At 37.0% G+C, this 18,006-nt stretch overlaps 1 protein-coding gene across 1 annotated transcript in view; it reads right to left on the bottom strand.

Annotated features, from left to right (window-relative positions):
* Positions 1-18,006, bottom strand: part of GBE1 (1,4-alpha-glucan branching enzyme 1) — a 271,358-nt gene that overhangs the window by 26,549 nt on the left and 226,803 nt on the right. Inside the window, exons 13-14 of the mRNA XM_059392145.1 lie at positions 5,429-5,613; positions 3,691-3,821 (exon numbers count right to left, since the gene is read on the bottom strand). Coding sequence (XP_059248128.1) covers positions 3,691-3,821; positions 5,429-5,613 — 316 coding nt within the window. The remainder of the gene's footprint in view (positions 1-3,690; positions 3,822-5,428; positions 5,614-18,006) is intronic.

The following is an 18,006-nucleotide window of genomic DNA, read 5'->3' as shown; positions in this document are numbered from 1 at the left end:
TTTCCCCTCCAAAACAACAACAAAAAAGTCTTCGTTATAAAAATATTATTACATTAGATAACCAGTCCATGAGGTCTTGCATATTTCTTCAGTTTCAAGAAGATCACTATTAAAATGTAAATGTCCTTAAAGAAAGCAGTAACATATGGGAATTGGTTAAAGCTTGTTGACAGACAAGAACGAGAGAGGTGGCAAGAGTAAATAAGATCTAAGTGAGCACAAGCCTGTAGAAAACAAATCTGTAGGGAAAGAACCAAGAATATTTTCTTTGAGGTTTCCCTAGAGATCCAGGAGATGATCAAGGCTCAAGTTCCACTTATATGAAGATACGACCCAATTTTCCCAGGTGTCTACATCATTAGAGCTTTCAATGAGTACAGTTTCTGAAAGGGTCACTAACGTAAAGCATTCAGTGTTTACTATAGAGAATTTCTGTATAAATTTCAGATTTCTAGAGAATTTCAGATACCGATAAATACCTAGATAAACCACCAAATTTCAGGAAACTCAATTTGTGTCAAGGTTTTTATCAAAACCCAACTAGCCGGGTACCTGGCTGGCTCAACTGTTAGAGCATCTGACTTTTGATAGCAGAATCATGGGTTCAAGCCCTGTGTTTAGTGTAGAGATCACTTTAGGAAAACAAAACAAAACACACAAAATACCAAACTAGACTTCCATGTACAGTGTAATATTGTCACTAAATAAAATTAACTTTTGGGTAGATTCTACTTCATTAAATATGCTATTATTTATGTTATCACTTAATAATATTTGTTAAAGTTACAGAGATCACATCGTTACACAGGAGATCAATGTAGCTTGAGTCAAGATTTTTATTCTAAACATCACATTTGAAATTCTATGTATTTACATTTATCAAAATCCTAAATAAAACAATATTTTCATGTGTGTGTGTGTATGTGTGTGTATATATGTTTATTAATTTATTTTTTTAAAGTAAACTCTACACCCAACATGGGGCTGGAACTCACAACTCTGAGATTAAGAGTCACATGCTCTAAGAAGTGAGCCACCCGGCTGCCCCTAAACTTGTATTTTCTATTTCCCCAACTGGTTACTACTCTACTCCTCCTTGCTTTCTTGGTTTGGTATCCTAAGTAATAACATCACTAACATTCTTCCCCTTGCTCAGAATGAAAACTTATATTTTCTCTTCTCTATCCCAAGTTCAAACAATTGCTGAGTTCTTTCACTCTAAGAAAATGTTCTTTCTAGCCTATTGTCATCCCTTTAGCTCAAGCCCTAATTAGCTTTTACATATACTGTAATTTTTCATAATTAATATCTGTACTTCCAATCTCCTTCTTCAAGAAAGCTCTCCATGGGTCCATGAGAACTCTTCCTAAAGCACACATTCTTATCAGGTAGCTCCTTAACTTAGAAACCTTCAGTGACTCAATATAAGAACTATGGAAAAAAGTCTAAACTAATTAATATAGCACTGAAATCTTCTATTATGTGATCTTGATCTGTCTTTTCAGCTTTATCTCTTATTCCTTTTTAGGGTCATCATTCTCCAATTAATACATTGTGCTATTCATTATGTAAGAATGTTCTATACTCTCCAATAGCTGAGATGGCCTTCCTCAATTTGTCTACTATAATTTTATCCACTTGCCAAGGTCCAGGCTTAGAGTCTTTTCCTTAAGTCAGTCACTCTATCCATCAATTTCTCTTTCTTTATTTCTTGCTTTTACTGATCTCCTTTCTTCCATGGAACATTCCTGTCCCCTTCTCATTTACTGCATTATGACTTGCATCCTAGTTTGGTTTTATATATCTCTTCTCTCCTACCGACTTAGCATCAAGGATAGTGCTTAACAAAGAACTACAGTAGTCCCCAAGTACTAAAAATGTATTTTGGTTTGATTATAAAAAAAGTATATATTGATTGCATGTTGATTACATTTTCAGGTATGTGAGGAGGGAGTCTAAGGGCATTACTTCAGCAGTTTGGAGCTGGGAGGGGTCATGTATGAGTTGCTACACATCTAGCATTTATTTCTATTTCTTTATAAAAATGGTGCGTACATTTGCTTCCCCAAACAGTGCAGCTCTTTGGTGCAGGCAATCCCATCACACTAAAGGAGCATTCTTCCTGTCAACAACAGGGGCACACTGGGACCATTAGTCACAGCTGCAGCCATCTCTCCTAAATGCCCCGATGGCATGTGGAACTGTGATCTTCTGGGCAGGAAGAGAGGAGGGAACCATCTCTCACCACACTCACTGGTAGCACAGGGGACTGGTGGGTGCCTCAGGCTACTTCACTGGACAGCACTGGCCCTTTCTTCTTTACTCTTAGAGAGACTGTCCGGGTAACCACTTCCCCAGGAGTCCACCTCCCGAGTCCACTTTCCACTTCCTAGAAACTCCAGGGTAATTCCCTTGATTCAACCAGTCATGGCAATACACTCCTCCTTCCTAGAAATTTCTTTGGGGATGTGTGACTGAATTCTGGTCAACAGAAGATGAAAGAAAATTTGCTAAAGTGACCTCATTCTTAAAAAGAGAAAAAAGGTCTATTTGGCTTTTCTTGTGTTACATTTGGAACCATGGCTGTTGTCTTGTGACTACAGCAGTGCCATCCTTTGGGCGTGGGTGCACCTGGAGGGTTGAAAGCAGAAAGACAGAACGAACCAGGAAACTTGATGATACTATCACGGGTCCTGGGGTCACCCTACCTCAGGACTTTTGATTGTGTGGCAAAATACATCTTCTTTACCATCTGATTGAGCTGAACAGGAGGTTTCCTTTACTATAGCTAGAGATACCCTGATGCCTCAGCCTTCCCCTTGGCATCTGGCAATGTTCAGGGTGGCAGATACTGATCACTGTGAGGGCTTCGGGGGAGAAGAACATTATTTCGGTGGTCTGTTTAAAAATTTGTGTTAGGTTGTTGCTAGGTCCTGAATCTGTCATTTTTTTTTTTTTTTCATGGATCTGGTAAGTCATAATCTACCTAAAATACCTTGTACTTTTCCTTTTTCAACAATGATGAAACTTACAATTAGTAATGTTTTTCTTTTTCACTAGTTTAAAAGCTCCATAAAGGCAGTGACTACATCTGCCAGGAGAATTCCTGTATTTACAGCACCAAGCAGAGGGCTGGCACACTGGTGTTCAGTGAGTAGGTGCTCAGCAAATATCTGAGAAACAAATAAATGAATGAGTAAATGAATAAACAGAATATCGAAAACATTCTCCCTATCATTTCTTTTGCTCACACTCCCAAAGCCCTGATTCCTTACCAGTTTAAGCTTTCTGAAGTGAGCTATGTCCTGCATTTGCGGAGGCAGGACAGAGAAAAGGGAAGGAAGCTATCTTTATAGCTATTGTCTGCTTTCTCAGTGGATAAAGGAAAAAGAGACCATTTTTAAAGATAACTTACAAAATATTTCATAAAGAAAAACTATAATCATTTCCTGAATTGCATATTGGATCAAAATATCATGTAAAAATGTTCAGAATTATTTTATAACCAGAACGAGCTGAGGATAACCAAGCAGAGCAAAGATTTGCCAATCACTCTTTCAAGTCCCTCATTTTTCAAAAGAGTAACTGAGAGCTACTGTCACCAAGATCTGCATTAGTCTTTCTTATTCTCTATGATGTAATAAATAATTGAATGCAGACAGATACATTCACCAGCAACAAAAAGGATATTTTCCTGGCAGTGTTGTTCCAACTCGGTAATCAGTGTAGCTCTTGCTTGGATGAAAGTTGAAAATAAAAAGAAGACCTGCTCTCTCAAAAGCAATGATCTTATTGGCTTCATGCTTTTCACTCACATAGGCCTGCAAGAATTAACACATATATTCCATTATTACGTTGTGGGTGCTGATAGAAGCAAATTATTTATTAAAAAGTTGGTTTTGTCTTTATTAATAGACTTCTTAGTCATTAAGCCAACAAACGAAAATGTATTGTATTTTTTGAATGTCTTGCAATTTTGCCACGCATCAAACTCTGCACTAACAAAAGTCACAAAAACGGCTTAAAGAGTATAAAAATCTCAGTAGTTATTGACAACTTCAAATAAAGCACAGAGGATCAGCACTGTGGCTTAGGTTTTAAGTACTTATATCACCTATAAAGTGTGCGTGTGTGTGTGTGTGTGTGTGTGTGGGCGCATACTGGATATTTACAAGTGAATTTTCTTTAAGACTTTTAGTCCCCAGATTAATGAGGTAAGGTATATAAAATTACATTTTAAAATAAAATGTAACATTGTTATTGTACTGGGATTTCTGAAGTTGTATTTACCTTAAAAACTTTACATTATTGCACACCTTTGTCAGATTCAATGGCAACCTAATGTTCTTTACAATTTATCTTTTTTTCTAATAAAAGAGAAAGTCTAAAAAGAAATTATATTTACCAAGTCTCCCATTTTATACACCATGTTTTATTGTAGGCAGCGAGAAGCCTTCGCTTTTTCAACACCACCCTCTGGCAGCTCCCATTTTGAAAGGACTGATTTCCCTGCGTATCAGCAGCACTACTCTTAGTAACTTAGCCATGTGAACAAGGCTCTAGAGTAAACAGCATGCCTTTTGGTATTCAACATTGTTCCTGCTGAAAAGGAGCATCATTTTGCTCTCTCTTCTGGAAACTGCATTACTAATAAACGTGATTAGGGCATTCATGTCATGTAGCCAATCTTGGTGAATACATAAGTACCTTTGTTCAATCTTTACAAAAAAAAAAAAAAAGTCATAGACACCAAAGTCAAAAAACATCAACAGTAATTTCAAATAGTACCAGTAAAAAGTAAATGGATTATAAGTAACACATACTATATGCTAATTTTAGCAAGGGGAAAAAGCCTGTATAAAATTTGCACCTGTTAATTACATTTTCTAAAACTTATTGAAAACTGAGACTTTAATTCCAGAGGAGAGTCAGACTCATGAAAAATACAAAACAGCATGCAGGTATAATGGCATCTATTGAGATGACAAGTTAGAGACCAGTAAAGGAAGGGAGAAAAAAAAAAGGAATAAAGAGATCTACATGTTGTCAAAATAGTCTCTTTATGACAGCAAAATTATTTATATAAAGAAAACAGTCAAAACAATTAAGATGTTTCCACAGCAATTTCCAAAATGGACTCCATGCGGAGCTTTTGTCATTTATTTTAACCAATTGAAATAAAAATTACTGAATTTAACCAACAACAAACTAAACAGGAAAGTAAGCAGGGCATTGTGTTTAAGATTTTCATTATCTATTGGAGAGACTTCAGTGACATGTTTTGACAACCCGAAGTATGTTCCAGGGCACTACACACTGAATAATAAAGTGGTTTTTAAAAGATCCGCATATGGATTTAAATCGATTGCCATTCCAAGCATGTACAACATTGGAGACTAAAACATAACATTTAGAATAAAGAGCTTACCTGTGGAGCTGAAAGCCAACCACATCTTTCTTCCAATTTATTCATATCCCTGTCAAAGTTATTTAGGAACTTATAGCGAAGGAGGTCATCGTCAGTTAAATGAAACTGCCTTCTGGCATAATGATAACTCTCATTATTTCCTTTCCTTGGGAAGTCCAACCATTCAGGATGCCCAAATTCATTACCTGTTTTTTAAAAAAAACACAAAAAACAAATATAAACCTCACCCAGTAATATCAGCATTTCTTGCTAAGGTGACTCAATAATTATATGTCTTAAAGTCCTTAAAATCAGTTTAGGTTATAATTTACCACAGCTGTGTCCTGTGAACGATTTACAGCCATGGTTCAAAAACGGCACAGTGTAGCACAGAGAGGGCTGACCACATCTGGACTCAGGATTCCAGCCATACAGCCCTTGATATATGCCTCTTTTTCCACAAACTGAGAACACTTACCTCTACCATACTTATGTCATCTCTGAAACAATCTCTAATATCTCTGATTAATTTCCAAAATCTCTCTTTCCATCATTTCTGTAATCTGTACAATGCTTTACAATTACCCAAGGCTTTGAATGTACATTGTGTTTTGATCCTCTGTGGGCCTCTTCATTATATCCATCTTGCAGAGGAGAAATCCAAAGCTGTGGACAGTTTTGCCCAAGCTCACACAGATAATAAGTGCAAAAGTAACCATTAAAATTGAGTTCTTTTGATTAAAATCCAAAGATTTTAATGAGGTTCCTTCTACCTCATCCACACATTAGGCAGGTATGTTTTAAACTTCAGGTGCCATAGAAACCCAAGTCATCACTCTTATTCATATTCCTTATTTCTTTCTCAGATCTTCATGTTTCTATTAGAATCGTCATCTTTAATTTCAAATGTGTCTGCATGCATGTGCACATATATGGGTTCAGCTAGGACATCTGATTTGGAACCATATTGTTTATCATTGTAATGATGAGAACCAGAAACTCCATATACTGGAATATTGTTTATCATTGTACTGATGTTTATCAATTAAATATTGTTTAGCGTTGTAATGATGAGAACCAGAAACTCCATACACTGGAAAAACAAAATAAAATAGTAACACATAAATATTTTTCATTCTCAAAATTAAATTTAGATATTGGTTGTCTACTAGATTGGCTCCTATTGTTTTCCCCAAGGTGGATTTCTACTTTACAGTTTCTTGTTTTCCTCTTAAAAATTAAATACAGCTTTCTAAAATTTACTTTCATTTGCCACTTTGATGTTATAATTTTCTAAGTCATGAACTTCTCCTTTGTGTCAGAAAGTATTATAGCCAAAACAGGAATGTCCTACATTCAAAAAACTAATATATTAATATTTTAATAAATAAAAACTAGTACACTAGCATGTAATTCAAAATGATTTATTGTAGCACTGCTTTAAACAGTAAACTTTGCTAAGAAACATTGGAATTTGCATTTAACTTTTTGGGACCACAGCCATCAAAGTAAAAATAGCATCCAAACAAATACGTCTGCAGCAGCTTCCTAAGAATCAAGCATCTACAAACATTTTGCTAAATTCTGGTATTTGTCAACAGAATATCCCTTACAATTTTACCTGTGATGTGACAGAAGAGGGAACCAGATTTCTGACTCTCTGGGCCTCCAGTTACTTTAGGATGCTTCAAGGGACACTGGCAATTTCCCACTGCCATACTTCGGAGCTCTGCTTAGGTCTGGAGCCTGTCATGGCGTAGCCAAGGCACAGCCCACTCTAACATCCGTTCAACTGGCAAACCCAGGCACCTTTGGAATTGCAGGAGAACAGAGAAAGGGACTGCCTACCTGAGGAAAACCATATGTCTAAGCACCAGTGAAATTTCAACTAGTAGAGAACTTTAGAAAGACTAGAAATGACTTAAGTTGGCTAAAGTATAGTAGCCTACAGCTAAATCCAGGCTTTCTATAAGCATGATACTGTTGTTCTGGGATGGCCATCAACTCTGGATTGACTACGGTATTACCAAGCAACCCCTTCAGCTTTCTGGGGGAGATTGTTCGATCACTGTCATCCTGATTACCATAGCAGAGGCGACAGCATATGCTTCATGTCTGTTTATTACAGGCTGGGCACATGCACTGCACATGAATTAACATCTTCAACAACACTAGAGAAGGCACTATTATTATCCCAAGTTTATAAGAAAGGAAGCTGAGCCACAGACATTTATTAAGTACTGGGATCTTTGAATGCAGAGAGTCTGGTTTTAGTATGCTGATGGTTAGGACTCCATCATATTGTCAGAAATAAATACCATGGAAATACAGTGCCAAGAATGACCAACCTCTCCTATGTGGACAGAGACTCCAAGCTGATGGAATGACATGTACGGATGGATTGGAGTGAGGACGTGAGATGTAGTTAGGACTTTGGTTTAGCCACAAAACAGAGTTAGTGGTGAGGGGAAGAGGAGGGACAGACAAGATGAGGTTAGATTAGGATAGGCCTCATAAAATGAGGAGCGTAATTACATTGCAGGCAGTAGGGAGCTAAAGGTTATTTTCTAAGTAGGGGGATGAGAAGTTCAAATGCATTTATTATTAAACTACCTCTACAGTGTGAAAAAAAGACACAGAGTATTGGGGATAGCTACACAGTAGAACAGCTATCACAGAATCCAAAGTATATAAGGTAAGATGCAGTGAGAATGAGGAAAAGAATGATTCAAATGGCATTTCTTCTATACTGCTGGTGGGAATATAAATTGATACAGCCACTGTGAAGAACACTATGGAGGTTCCTCAAAAAATTAAAAGCAGAATTACTATATAATCCAATAATTCCACTACCGGGTATTTATTCAAAGAAAACAAAAACACTAATTCCAAAAGATATGTGCACCCCAATGTTTACTGCAGCATTATTTGTAATAGCCAAGATAAGGAAGCAACCTAAGTGTCTACTGATGGATGAATAGATAATGAAGATGTGGTGTATGTATGTATGTGTGTACGCGTGTATGTCTGTATATATATATTACACAGCCATTAAAAAGGACGAGGTTGTACCATTTGCAAAAACATGGATGGACCCAAGGGGTATTATGCTAAGTGAAACAGGGCCAAATGAGAAAGACACATACAAGAGGATTTCACTCATATGTGGAATGTAAAAAAAGATAAGCAACAAAAAGCAGAATCAGAAATACAGAGAACAAGCTGATGGTTGCTGTGGCAGGATGAGCAAGATAGGTGAAGGGAATGGGAGATACAGGCTTCCAGTTATAAAACGAATAAATCACAGGAATAAAAGGCACAGCATAAGGAACAAAGTCAATGATACTGTAATAGTGTTGCACAGTACCAGACGGTAGCCAAGCTTGTGGTGAGTGGGGCATAATGTATACGTTTGTCAATCACCATGTTGAACACCTGAAACTACTGTAACACAGCATGTCAACTATACTCAAACAAAATGAAGCAAACAAACAAACAAACAACAAATGACATTTCTGAGGAGGATAATAACGGATAATAACAGAATTTGATGCTGCCTGATGAATGTAGGTTGTAAAAGCGGAAACTCTGAGTGCAGTTTTAAAGTTTCAAGCTCAGGTGACTGAGTAGTGCCACACGAACCACACTAGTGAACAATGGTGACAGAGGAAGTGTGTGGGAGGGAGATAATGAGTTTTCTGGCATACTAAATTTAAGACCTGAAGAATACACAGGCACTCATGGATATATAGTAACACTGATAAACATAAGGGACTGAAATTTAGGAGAGAACTGGGGGTGAGGACCAAGAGTAATTTGTTAAGGCCTCAGTAAGAGACAGTAGTTACATCCACAAAAGGACAAAGGCTTATGGACAGCATCCTGAGGAACTGCAGGCAGAAGATTAATTAGAAAAGACCATGGAACAATGGTTAGCAAAGTAAGAGGGACATCAAGAAAAAATGTATCAAAGACTAAGAAGAGTTTCAAAAAGGATGGTCAGTGACAAATGCTACAAACACACACACACACAAACACACAAACTAAAAACTCAGACCTTGCTACCTTACCACCAATTTGGTATAGGAATGAAATGCTTTAGAGGAGTGCTTTGCAATCTATGGAATGCTCCAGAGAAAACATATAGATTCCAAGGAAGCTTGTTAAAAATGTTCATCACCTTTGGGGGAAGTCCCAGGCACTGATATACATTTTTTTCAACCTCCCTATACTGAATGAAAGCAGGATAACCAAAGGCCACTCTCTGAAGGAGAACAGAGTAGAGATTTGAACGTTCTTTCTATGTCTAATACGTCTAAGGAAAAGACAGTTATGTTACATGATGCCCATGGACACAGTGAGACTCGGGTTTTATCTGAGTGAGCCAGTTATGAGTGAATTTAGGCAATTTAATTTCTCCAGTGCTCAGTTTACTTGTCTGTAAAATAGGATAATATGTTTCATAAAAGTTCTTTTAAGATTCAAACATGCGGGCGCCTGGGTAGCTCAGTGGGTTAGGCCGCTGCCTTCGGCTCAGGTCATGATCTCAGGGTCCTGGGATCGAGTCCCGCATGGGGCTCTCTGCTCAGCGGGGAGCCTGCTTCCTTCTCTCTCTCTCTGCCCGCCTCTCTGCCTACTTGTGATCTCTGTCTGTCAAATAAATAAATAAAATCTTAAAAAAAAAAAAAAAAGATTCAAACATGCTGGGCGCCTGAGTGGCTCAGTTGGTTGAGCGACTGCCTTCGGCTCAGGTCATGATCCCGGACTTCCAGGATTGAGTCCCGCATCGGGCTCCCAGCTCCTTAGGAAGTCTGCTTCTCCCTCTGACCTTCTCCTCTCTCATGCTCTCTCTCACTCATTCTCTCTCAAATTAATAAATAAAATCTTAAAAAAAAAATTCAAACATGCTAAGTGAGGCACTGGGCACAGGGTCTGTCAGCTATTGGCTTTCAATGTACAGAAGCTTTTATGTTACACATGTCCACTTATTACAGATGTTGTTCAGGAAAGAATTACATAAAGGGCGACAGATGAGAGCTATAATAAAGCTAAAATCAGAGTGGGGACCTGACCAGCCCTACTCTGTAGTAGGCATACAAGCAAGCAGGACGAATTCAATAGGCAACTAGTCAGTTGGCTCCTTTTGATTCAGTTTTCATGGTCCAACCTTATTCCTTTAAGTATGAAGTTGTAAAAGGATGCATTTATTCATATATTTAATAATACAAACCAATTTCCCTAAGCCCAGTGTGAATGACTTTTGAGTTATCTTCTATTTTAGATTTTTAAAAGGCAGAATTGGATGTGAAAATAATTTTGCCACAAGGATGGGGCAAATCAAATTGCCATGTTAGGAATCCCCTCTCCAGTTTCTTTCTTCCTTATTCCTACATGTTCACCTTGCAAAACCTCTGAACAAGTTCTCATGGGTTATTTATGGTGTATATATATTAATAGTATATATATTTACATATATTATATGTAGCATATATATTTATATGGTATATTTATTATCACATATACTATATATGCTTAGAGTATATATAGTATACAGCTGATTATATTCTACCTAAAACGAACATTTTAGGAACCTTCTAAAATCAGAGTTCTTCTTTGGCTGAAACACTAATGACAGGTGAGGTTCTCCATCTCCTGATTTCTTCTCCCCACCCTTTTTGATAACTATGCATAGTTATATGCTGTTTTGAATTTTAATGTAAGAATTTTCCACATCAATAAGTATATATATCTCTCCATGATGGTACTTCCTTATGTGCATACAACACAATTATATTTAACCATTTTCCTCATGTTAGTCATTTTTGCTTCTTCTATTATTTTAGTGCAATAAAACATGAGCAATCTTACAAATCCACCTCTGGATTTTTTTTTGTTTAATATTTCCCTAAGAAAAGAATATGCAGCTGCTGAGAAGGTAAGGAGATATGATTCTCAGAGAAAGCATTTTCCAAGTTTTGAACATTACTAATCATTTGAAGACATAGGCACAAGTTAACAAATTCTCACTGGAAGTAATGCTCAACACTCACACAAAATTATATTCCTTAATGCATATGTTTAATATGCTACTTTAAGAGCATTTTTCATCATTTAAAGGTTTCATTTTATTGCATTCTAAGACTAGTCCATTTTAAACATTTATCTTTTTGATAGCATATCTAAAAATTAGCAACAATTAATAAAAATAATTATTACATGAGATCAAATTAAATACTTGGAAAAATAAAAGACAAAGATGAAAGCAGGACAAATGTTTGGTGTCATAATACAATTTAGGATTTTTTAATGTATTTTAACTTTCACCTCATTTATCGTTGATAAGTATAAAGTCACTACTTTAAAAAACATTCCAATAAGCACATTTATATATTATGGAATATGCAATTGAATTTCTAAGTTATAAAAAAGAGCTATTTAAAAAAAAAATTCAAGATATGATGAAGACCCTATTCTATTAGAGAATCATTTATTAATCTCTATTAGAGACTAATTTAGATGTTCTGAAAATCTTTTCCTGGAGAGGCTTTGTTTAAACTGAAAGAAACAGAAGTTGCATACAACAAAGAAATAGATAGAAAAATTACATTAGTGATCGCAGAGAAAACATTGTACAGGGTGGCTTTTGAATGTTATCTCTGTTGTAAATGAGCTGACAAGGGGCAAATTAAGTTTAATGTAGACAAACGCAACATTAAATTTCATATTTGGTTCAAAACTGTAAACACAAGCATAAAATAAATGGAAGCAAATCACAGAAAGACTTTCAAAGTGACCTTGGAATAATAGTGAACCATTCTCAGACTGAACAGAGAAAACTGGAAAATGCCTGTTAGTATCTTACATCAGCTCACAGATCACAAACCTAATGAAGAAAAATACTATCATTAAAACAAGTTAAGAATGTTCTTCTCAGCTATGGTCCACAAATTACTTAGGAATGTGGCAGCACTTGAGACAGTACAGTGAAATATGGCCACCCAAATAAGCTTATAACTAAAGGCTGTTCTATAAAGATGGATACGAAATCTAAATTTATTCAGGTGATGGCCAAAAAGGTAATTGATTTGTTTTAGTACAGATAACTTGCCGGAATAAGAAACACATAATACAAATGAGTATTTTAATTTAACAAAATAAATATATGTATATGTATTTCTAAATTATAGGTATATGTGAGTATACATCCACGCATAATATATGTATGTCTTACTCAAAGAATGCAACAGGCATTTCTAACTTGGAGCTCATGCATTGCTGGTGATTTCCTGATATTTCATGCAAAACATTGTATGCACGTTCACCTGTGTGTTTTTCTGAGGCATGAGAGAGTTTTCCTTCACATTCTCTGGGAGCCTGAGTCTTAAAAAGGGTAAGAATCACTCACTGTATTAGAATGTTGGTAACTAAAGGAATGGGTCACAGGTAAGAGTTTCTAAGCTACATAAAAAAGGGGAAAAAAATGTGAAAACCTAAATGGAGGGAAGCATTTTTCAAACCGTGGGCTAGTTTATTCAACAGATAAGAAGCTTAGAAAAGTCACATTTAAACTAACTCTAGCACAGGGAGGCAAAGACTATGACATCTGGGAACAATATTTCCAAGTTAAAAATATGCATTACAAGTAACCTGGCACTAACCATCAAAGGATGATATTTCTGCTTGTTAAAATATGATTATGATCACTGATGTAATACATAGAATGTTACTTATTTCAAAATGATGGGAAGACAGTAATTTTTTTGAGCTGTCACCTGGGATATTTTGTAAGAAAATTCATAGTTCATGCCATGATTCACTGCATTCACTGTAATAACAGAACTGGGTGCTTCCAGAAATAAGACAGAAAGCTCTGGCTAATAAGTAATTTTTTAAAAATTTTTATAATTTAAAAAAAATTTATAAACATATAATGTATTATTATAATAAGTAACTTTAAAACCCAAACAGGGAAGCAAGTAACTAACATTGCTATAGTTAATTAATGATTCCAGAAAATTCTACCAAGTTCCTTCTCTCCTTTCCATTTCCTCTGTAAACAGCACCATTCATGTCTGGTTAATTGGGTAAAACCTCTCGGCACAAAATTCCTATTGGGATTGCTTTTCCTGTAATTAATTTTTTGCTGTTTGATGTAAAGGTCCAAACTATAAATTGACAAGAAGCCAGCTGGTCCAGTGATGGAATTCGAGACAATACAACTAATGAAAAAAGCCCCAGCTCTATTAGCTGAGCATTCTGATTAGCAGGTTTGTGTGTTTTGTTTCTCTAAACTGTAATGCATACTAATTTTACCTAGGAATTAATTAAAGCCTATCACAACCTCCATGCTGTGAATGTTATGTAACTCTTTGTTGATACTGAGTTTATGCATATATGAGAATAAGGTATAGTCCTCTTAAGAATGTAAAACACTTTAATTCTCCTCTTCAACTGTACTAAAAAGTAACTCTTAAGAGGAAGAATCTATTTTCAGTTTTCTTCTAGCTCTTTAGTGGATATTCAACTCTCCAAAGGGTGGGGCACAACATAAAATATTTTTCCAAATCAGGGACTGTGATATTCCCTTTTAGAAAAATAAACCTGCTATCTCCTGGCCCATTTTTGATAGTGATCAATGTGGTTCTGGGCAGTGATCACACCTAATATTTTTTTTCTTCCATAGTATGCTCCACTGTACTATATCTAGAACAGATATCCCTTAATATTTGTTAAAGTTGTATTATTACAATTATTAAATTGTAATAATTATTAAATTATTAAAGATCTTTTTTTTTAAGATTTTATTTATTTATTTGACAGAGAGAGATCACAAGCAGGCAGAGAGGCAGGCAGAGAGAGAGGAAGGGAAGCAGGCCCCCTGCTGAGCAGAGAGCCCCATGCGGGACTTGATCCCAGGACCCCGAGATCATGACCTGAGCCGAAGGCAGTGGCTTAACCCACTGAGCCACCCAGGCGCCCCAAATTATTAAAGATCTAATCATCTCTTTCCAGGTACAGAAACAAAATAAAAGAATCAGATCCAGAAGATGACATAAAGGTGGCACACAAACCAACCCTGGGGACTTTTGGCAACTCATTGTTGATATCAAGTTTATCTATATATACACTTGAAATACACACATGTGGTGTATATGGTACAGTCCTAAAGAGAACATTAAAAACAAAGAAATGTCAATGCCTGTTCCTCTTAATATCCTCAAGACTTCCGAAATCAAACGGTTTGGTCTGGAGGTCTCTGGGTTTTCCTGTGGAGCCCCTCTTATGAGCATTCTTCCTTTAAAAGGTACAGGTCAGTGATTATATCCTGAGTCCCAGGACTTGCTATATTGGTCATATGCTCAACTATAACACAAGATTATAATTTCAAAAGTATTAAAGTATATCCTGTGTATCAGATAACATGCTTAATGTAGGTCAGCACGATCCCTGTCCTCATAGATCTCATAATCTAATTAAGAGATTTAGAGGAGACATTAAACAAGTATAAAAATACATATTTTCTTTGGAAAGGGTCTGGATGAGAGGGCTCAAAAAAAGATTCAAAGGATAAGAGTAAAAACAACAAAGGGTAGTAGGAGAGGAAAGGAGAGAATAGTGGCAAATCTCTCCGCATTCCTGCCTTCCTCCCACAAAAGAATACGGGGGGTGCCTGGGTGGCTCAGTCAGTTCAATGTGTGTCTTTGACTCAGGTCATGATCTTAGGGCTCTAGGATCCAGCCCCCTATCAGGCTCTGTGCTCAGTGGGGAGCCTGCTGCTTCCCCTTCCTCTGCTCCTTCTCCCAGCTCATGCTCTCCCCTCAACCCCCCCAGATGAATAAATAAAATCTTAAAAAACAAACAAATAAAGAAGAAGAAGAAAATGTGAAGTGCAGAGATGGTGGCCGAGGTAGAGAGGGCAGGCCTGGAACTCCATCACTGTACAGGGTTGGGGAGAGAGGGTGTTGGTCTTAGAAACTCAATCTTGGAATTCTATAAATTACTGTGCTGTGAAGTGTGTAAACCTGGTGATTCACAGACCTGTACCCCTGGGGATAAAAATATATGTTTATAAAAAATAAAAAATTATTAAAAAAAAAAAAAGAAACGAAAAGTAACTTGCATACTAAGCATGTGCGTGGCTTTTAGAAACATCCAGGGTAACTGATGCCAAGGGACTGGATGAAATTGCCTGGGAAGAGCATGCAGAAAAGAGAGTATAATGGGTAAAGCCCGAGGAACACTCACGTGGCGAGGTGGGGCAGAGGAGGCCTGGAAAAAAGCCTGAGGTGGAAGGGTCCGAGAGAGAGATGAGGAAAGCCATGGTGGGCGGGAGACCGAAGACAGACCCCAGGGAAAGACGGGTTCCGAGAAGAAACAATGGTCAACAGTAATAGGAGCTAGTAGTTGAACTTAAACCTGAAGTCCTATAATAACTACACTGAGTAATAAGAACATTCGTGAATGGAAAGGGAGCAACAACAGTCACGTCTGGGGTAAAACCAAAGAACTGAAAACTGTTGTGAGGACGGAGTGCTTTACTTTTTCTCTTTGTTTATTTTAGGATATTCTGACAGGTAGTATTTAACTAAATACCTGGGAGTGAATGGTCTGTCTTAACTATATAAGGCTTTGTATTCATAAATTTTGAACTCTGAGGCGTTTTATGGTATATAATATGTACCGTATCTTAAGACATTAAGGAAAAATAAAACTAATATACTATTAGGTTTCCTTAAAATTTTTACAGCAAATCTACAAACTAATATTTTGAATAAAATACATGATAAATTCCAGTCCTTCATCGCCAGATAAAGAGGATGGTGGCTTGAGTCAAATACTGTACACCTGCTCTCCTATCCCACCTGGTATCACCGTCCATGTCCCTGATCCCTGAGAGCTGAAAGGGGCCAGCAACGGCACTGAAGGTTAGAGCCACTGCAGCAAGGCTGGCTGAGCCCCTCCATCTGTTCTGCTCTCCCCAGTCTTCCCCTGGATAAATTATGCATAAAAAGTCTTGAAGCAAAGGCCAAATGAGCTCTGGGCACTTTGGAAAGAAAACATTTCCAACTTGAACGACGCTTGGACCATGGCCAAACCCATCAATCCCTTCACTTATCTACATGATTAGAATTGCTTTAAGTGGTGAGTTCCTGTCATCAAGAACAGGGTAGTAGACGAAGTAAATATGTAGGTCAAGTGTTTTGATAAGAAGTTTGTCAAAATAAAACAACTGTAAAACATTCTTAACCATCAATGTCCATAAGTACAAAGTAAGAATAACTTTATATTGCATATGTGTGGTAGAATAAATGAGAACACACTTATAAACCAGTCTTACTTGAAATGCTAAAGAATTAGCATTATTATATTGAAGGGTAATGATATATAATGATCTTCTCATAATGTTTTATTTAAATCAAGACTATGGGAGAACATTTTAAATAAATGAGATCATAAAACTATATTAAAATAATAGAAGCAACAGTAATTTCTTTTTTTTTTTTTTTTGAAGAGTTTATTTATTTGTCAGAGAGAGAGAGAGAGAGAGAGCACACAAGCAGGCAGAGGCAGAGAGAGAAGCAGGCTCCCTGCTGAGCAAGGAGCCCAATTCAGGACTCGATCCCAGGACTCCGGGGTCATGACCTGAGCGGAAGGCAGCGGCTTAACTGACTAAGCCACCCAGGCGTCCCAAGCAACAGTAATTTCTTGAGAGCCCTCTATGTACATGGACTCAGAGCTAGAATTTTATAAGTTATTTCAAATGATAATCACAATAACCTTTCAATTTGGGAGGGGACATTATTCCTGTTTTCAGACAACAGATCGGGAAGCTAATGTGACTTTCCAAGGTGATGCAGGTGTAAGACATCAAAGTCAGTATTCAAACTTAAGGTTTGTCTGTATTCTTTCTACGGTATCCAGAACTCAGCATTTGATTTGAGCAACATTAGCTGGAAACCTGTTACGAATGTACCGACATTAGGGAAGATAATAAAAAAGCTATAAAAAGGTGTGTAAAGATATATTTCCAATTTCACTACCGAGTATACAAATAAAGTATATTTATCACGGGCCTGTGCTCCCTTTGTGCCTTGCATGTTCTGCTATTTTGATGTTATTATCCCATGTTACAGCTGTTTGGTCTCCATGAGGCCTTTTTAAAATCCTGCTGGAAAGCTTTGGTGCTTGTGTTTCCACTTATATTCAGGTGTAATCCCCCCCCCCCCTTATTAAAGCAATCCTTACATAGTGTGATTTTTGTGTTTGCTGTTTTTGCCTCTTTATTAGATTAAGGATAGACACACTATGTTTTTATCTCCTATCCTTATTACCTAATTTATGCACAGGCATAGAGCACACATTTGAGGACCAATGAAACATGTGTTGAAAGAAGAAAATGAAGGAAATCATGTCTCCTTCCTATAGGAGGCCATATACTACTTAGGGAAAGTTCTAGCTTACTTTCCCCAGTTCAAAGGGGGAGGACTCAAAGAAAGTGTTTAACAAATGCTTCCTTACTAACCACAAAATGAGGGCCATAAAAAACACAGAGGAGGGGCGCCAGGGTGGCTCAGTCAATTAAGCGTCTGCCTTTGGCT

Source organism: Mustela nigripes, chromosome 2, assembly GCF_022355385.1.
Source record: "Mustela nigripes isolate SB6536 chromosome 2, MUSNIG.SB6536, whole genome shotgun sequence".
In the NCBI taxonomy this organism is placed as follows: domain Eukaryota; kingdom Metazoa; phylum Chordata; class Mammalia; order Carnivora; family Mustelidae; genus Mustela; species Mustela nigripes.
Note: the sequence above shows the minus strand (reverse complement) of the source record. Positions and strands in the feature narration are given on the sequence as shown.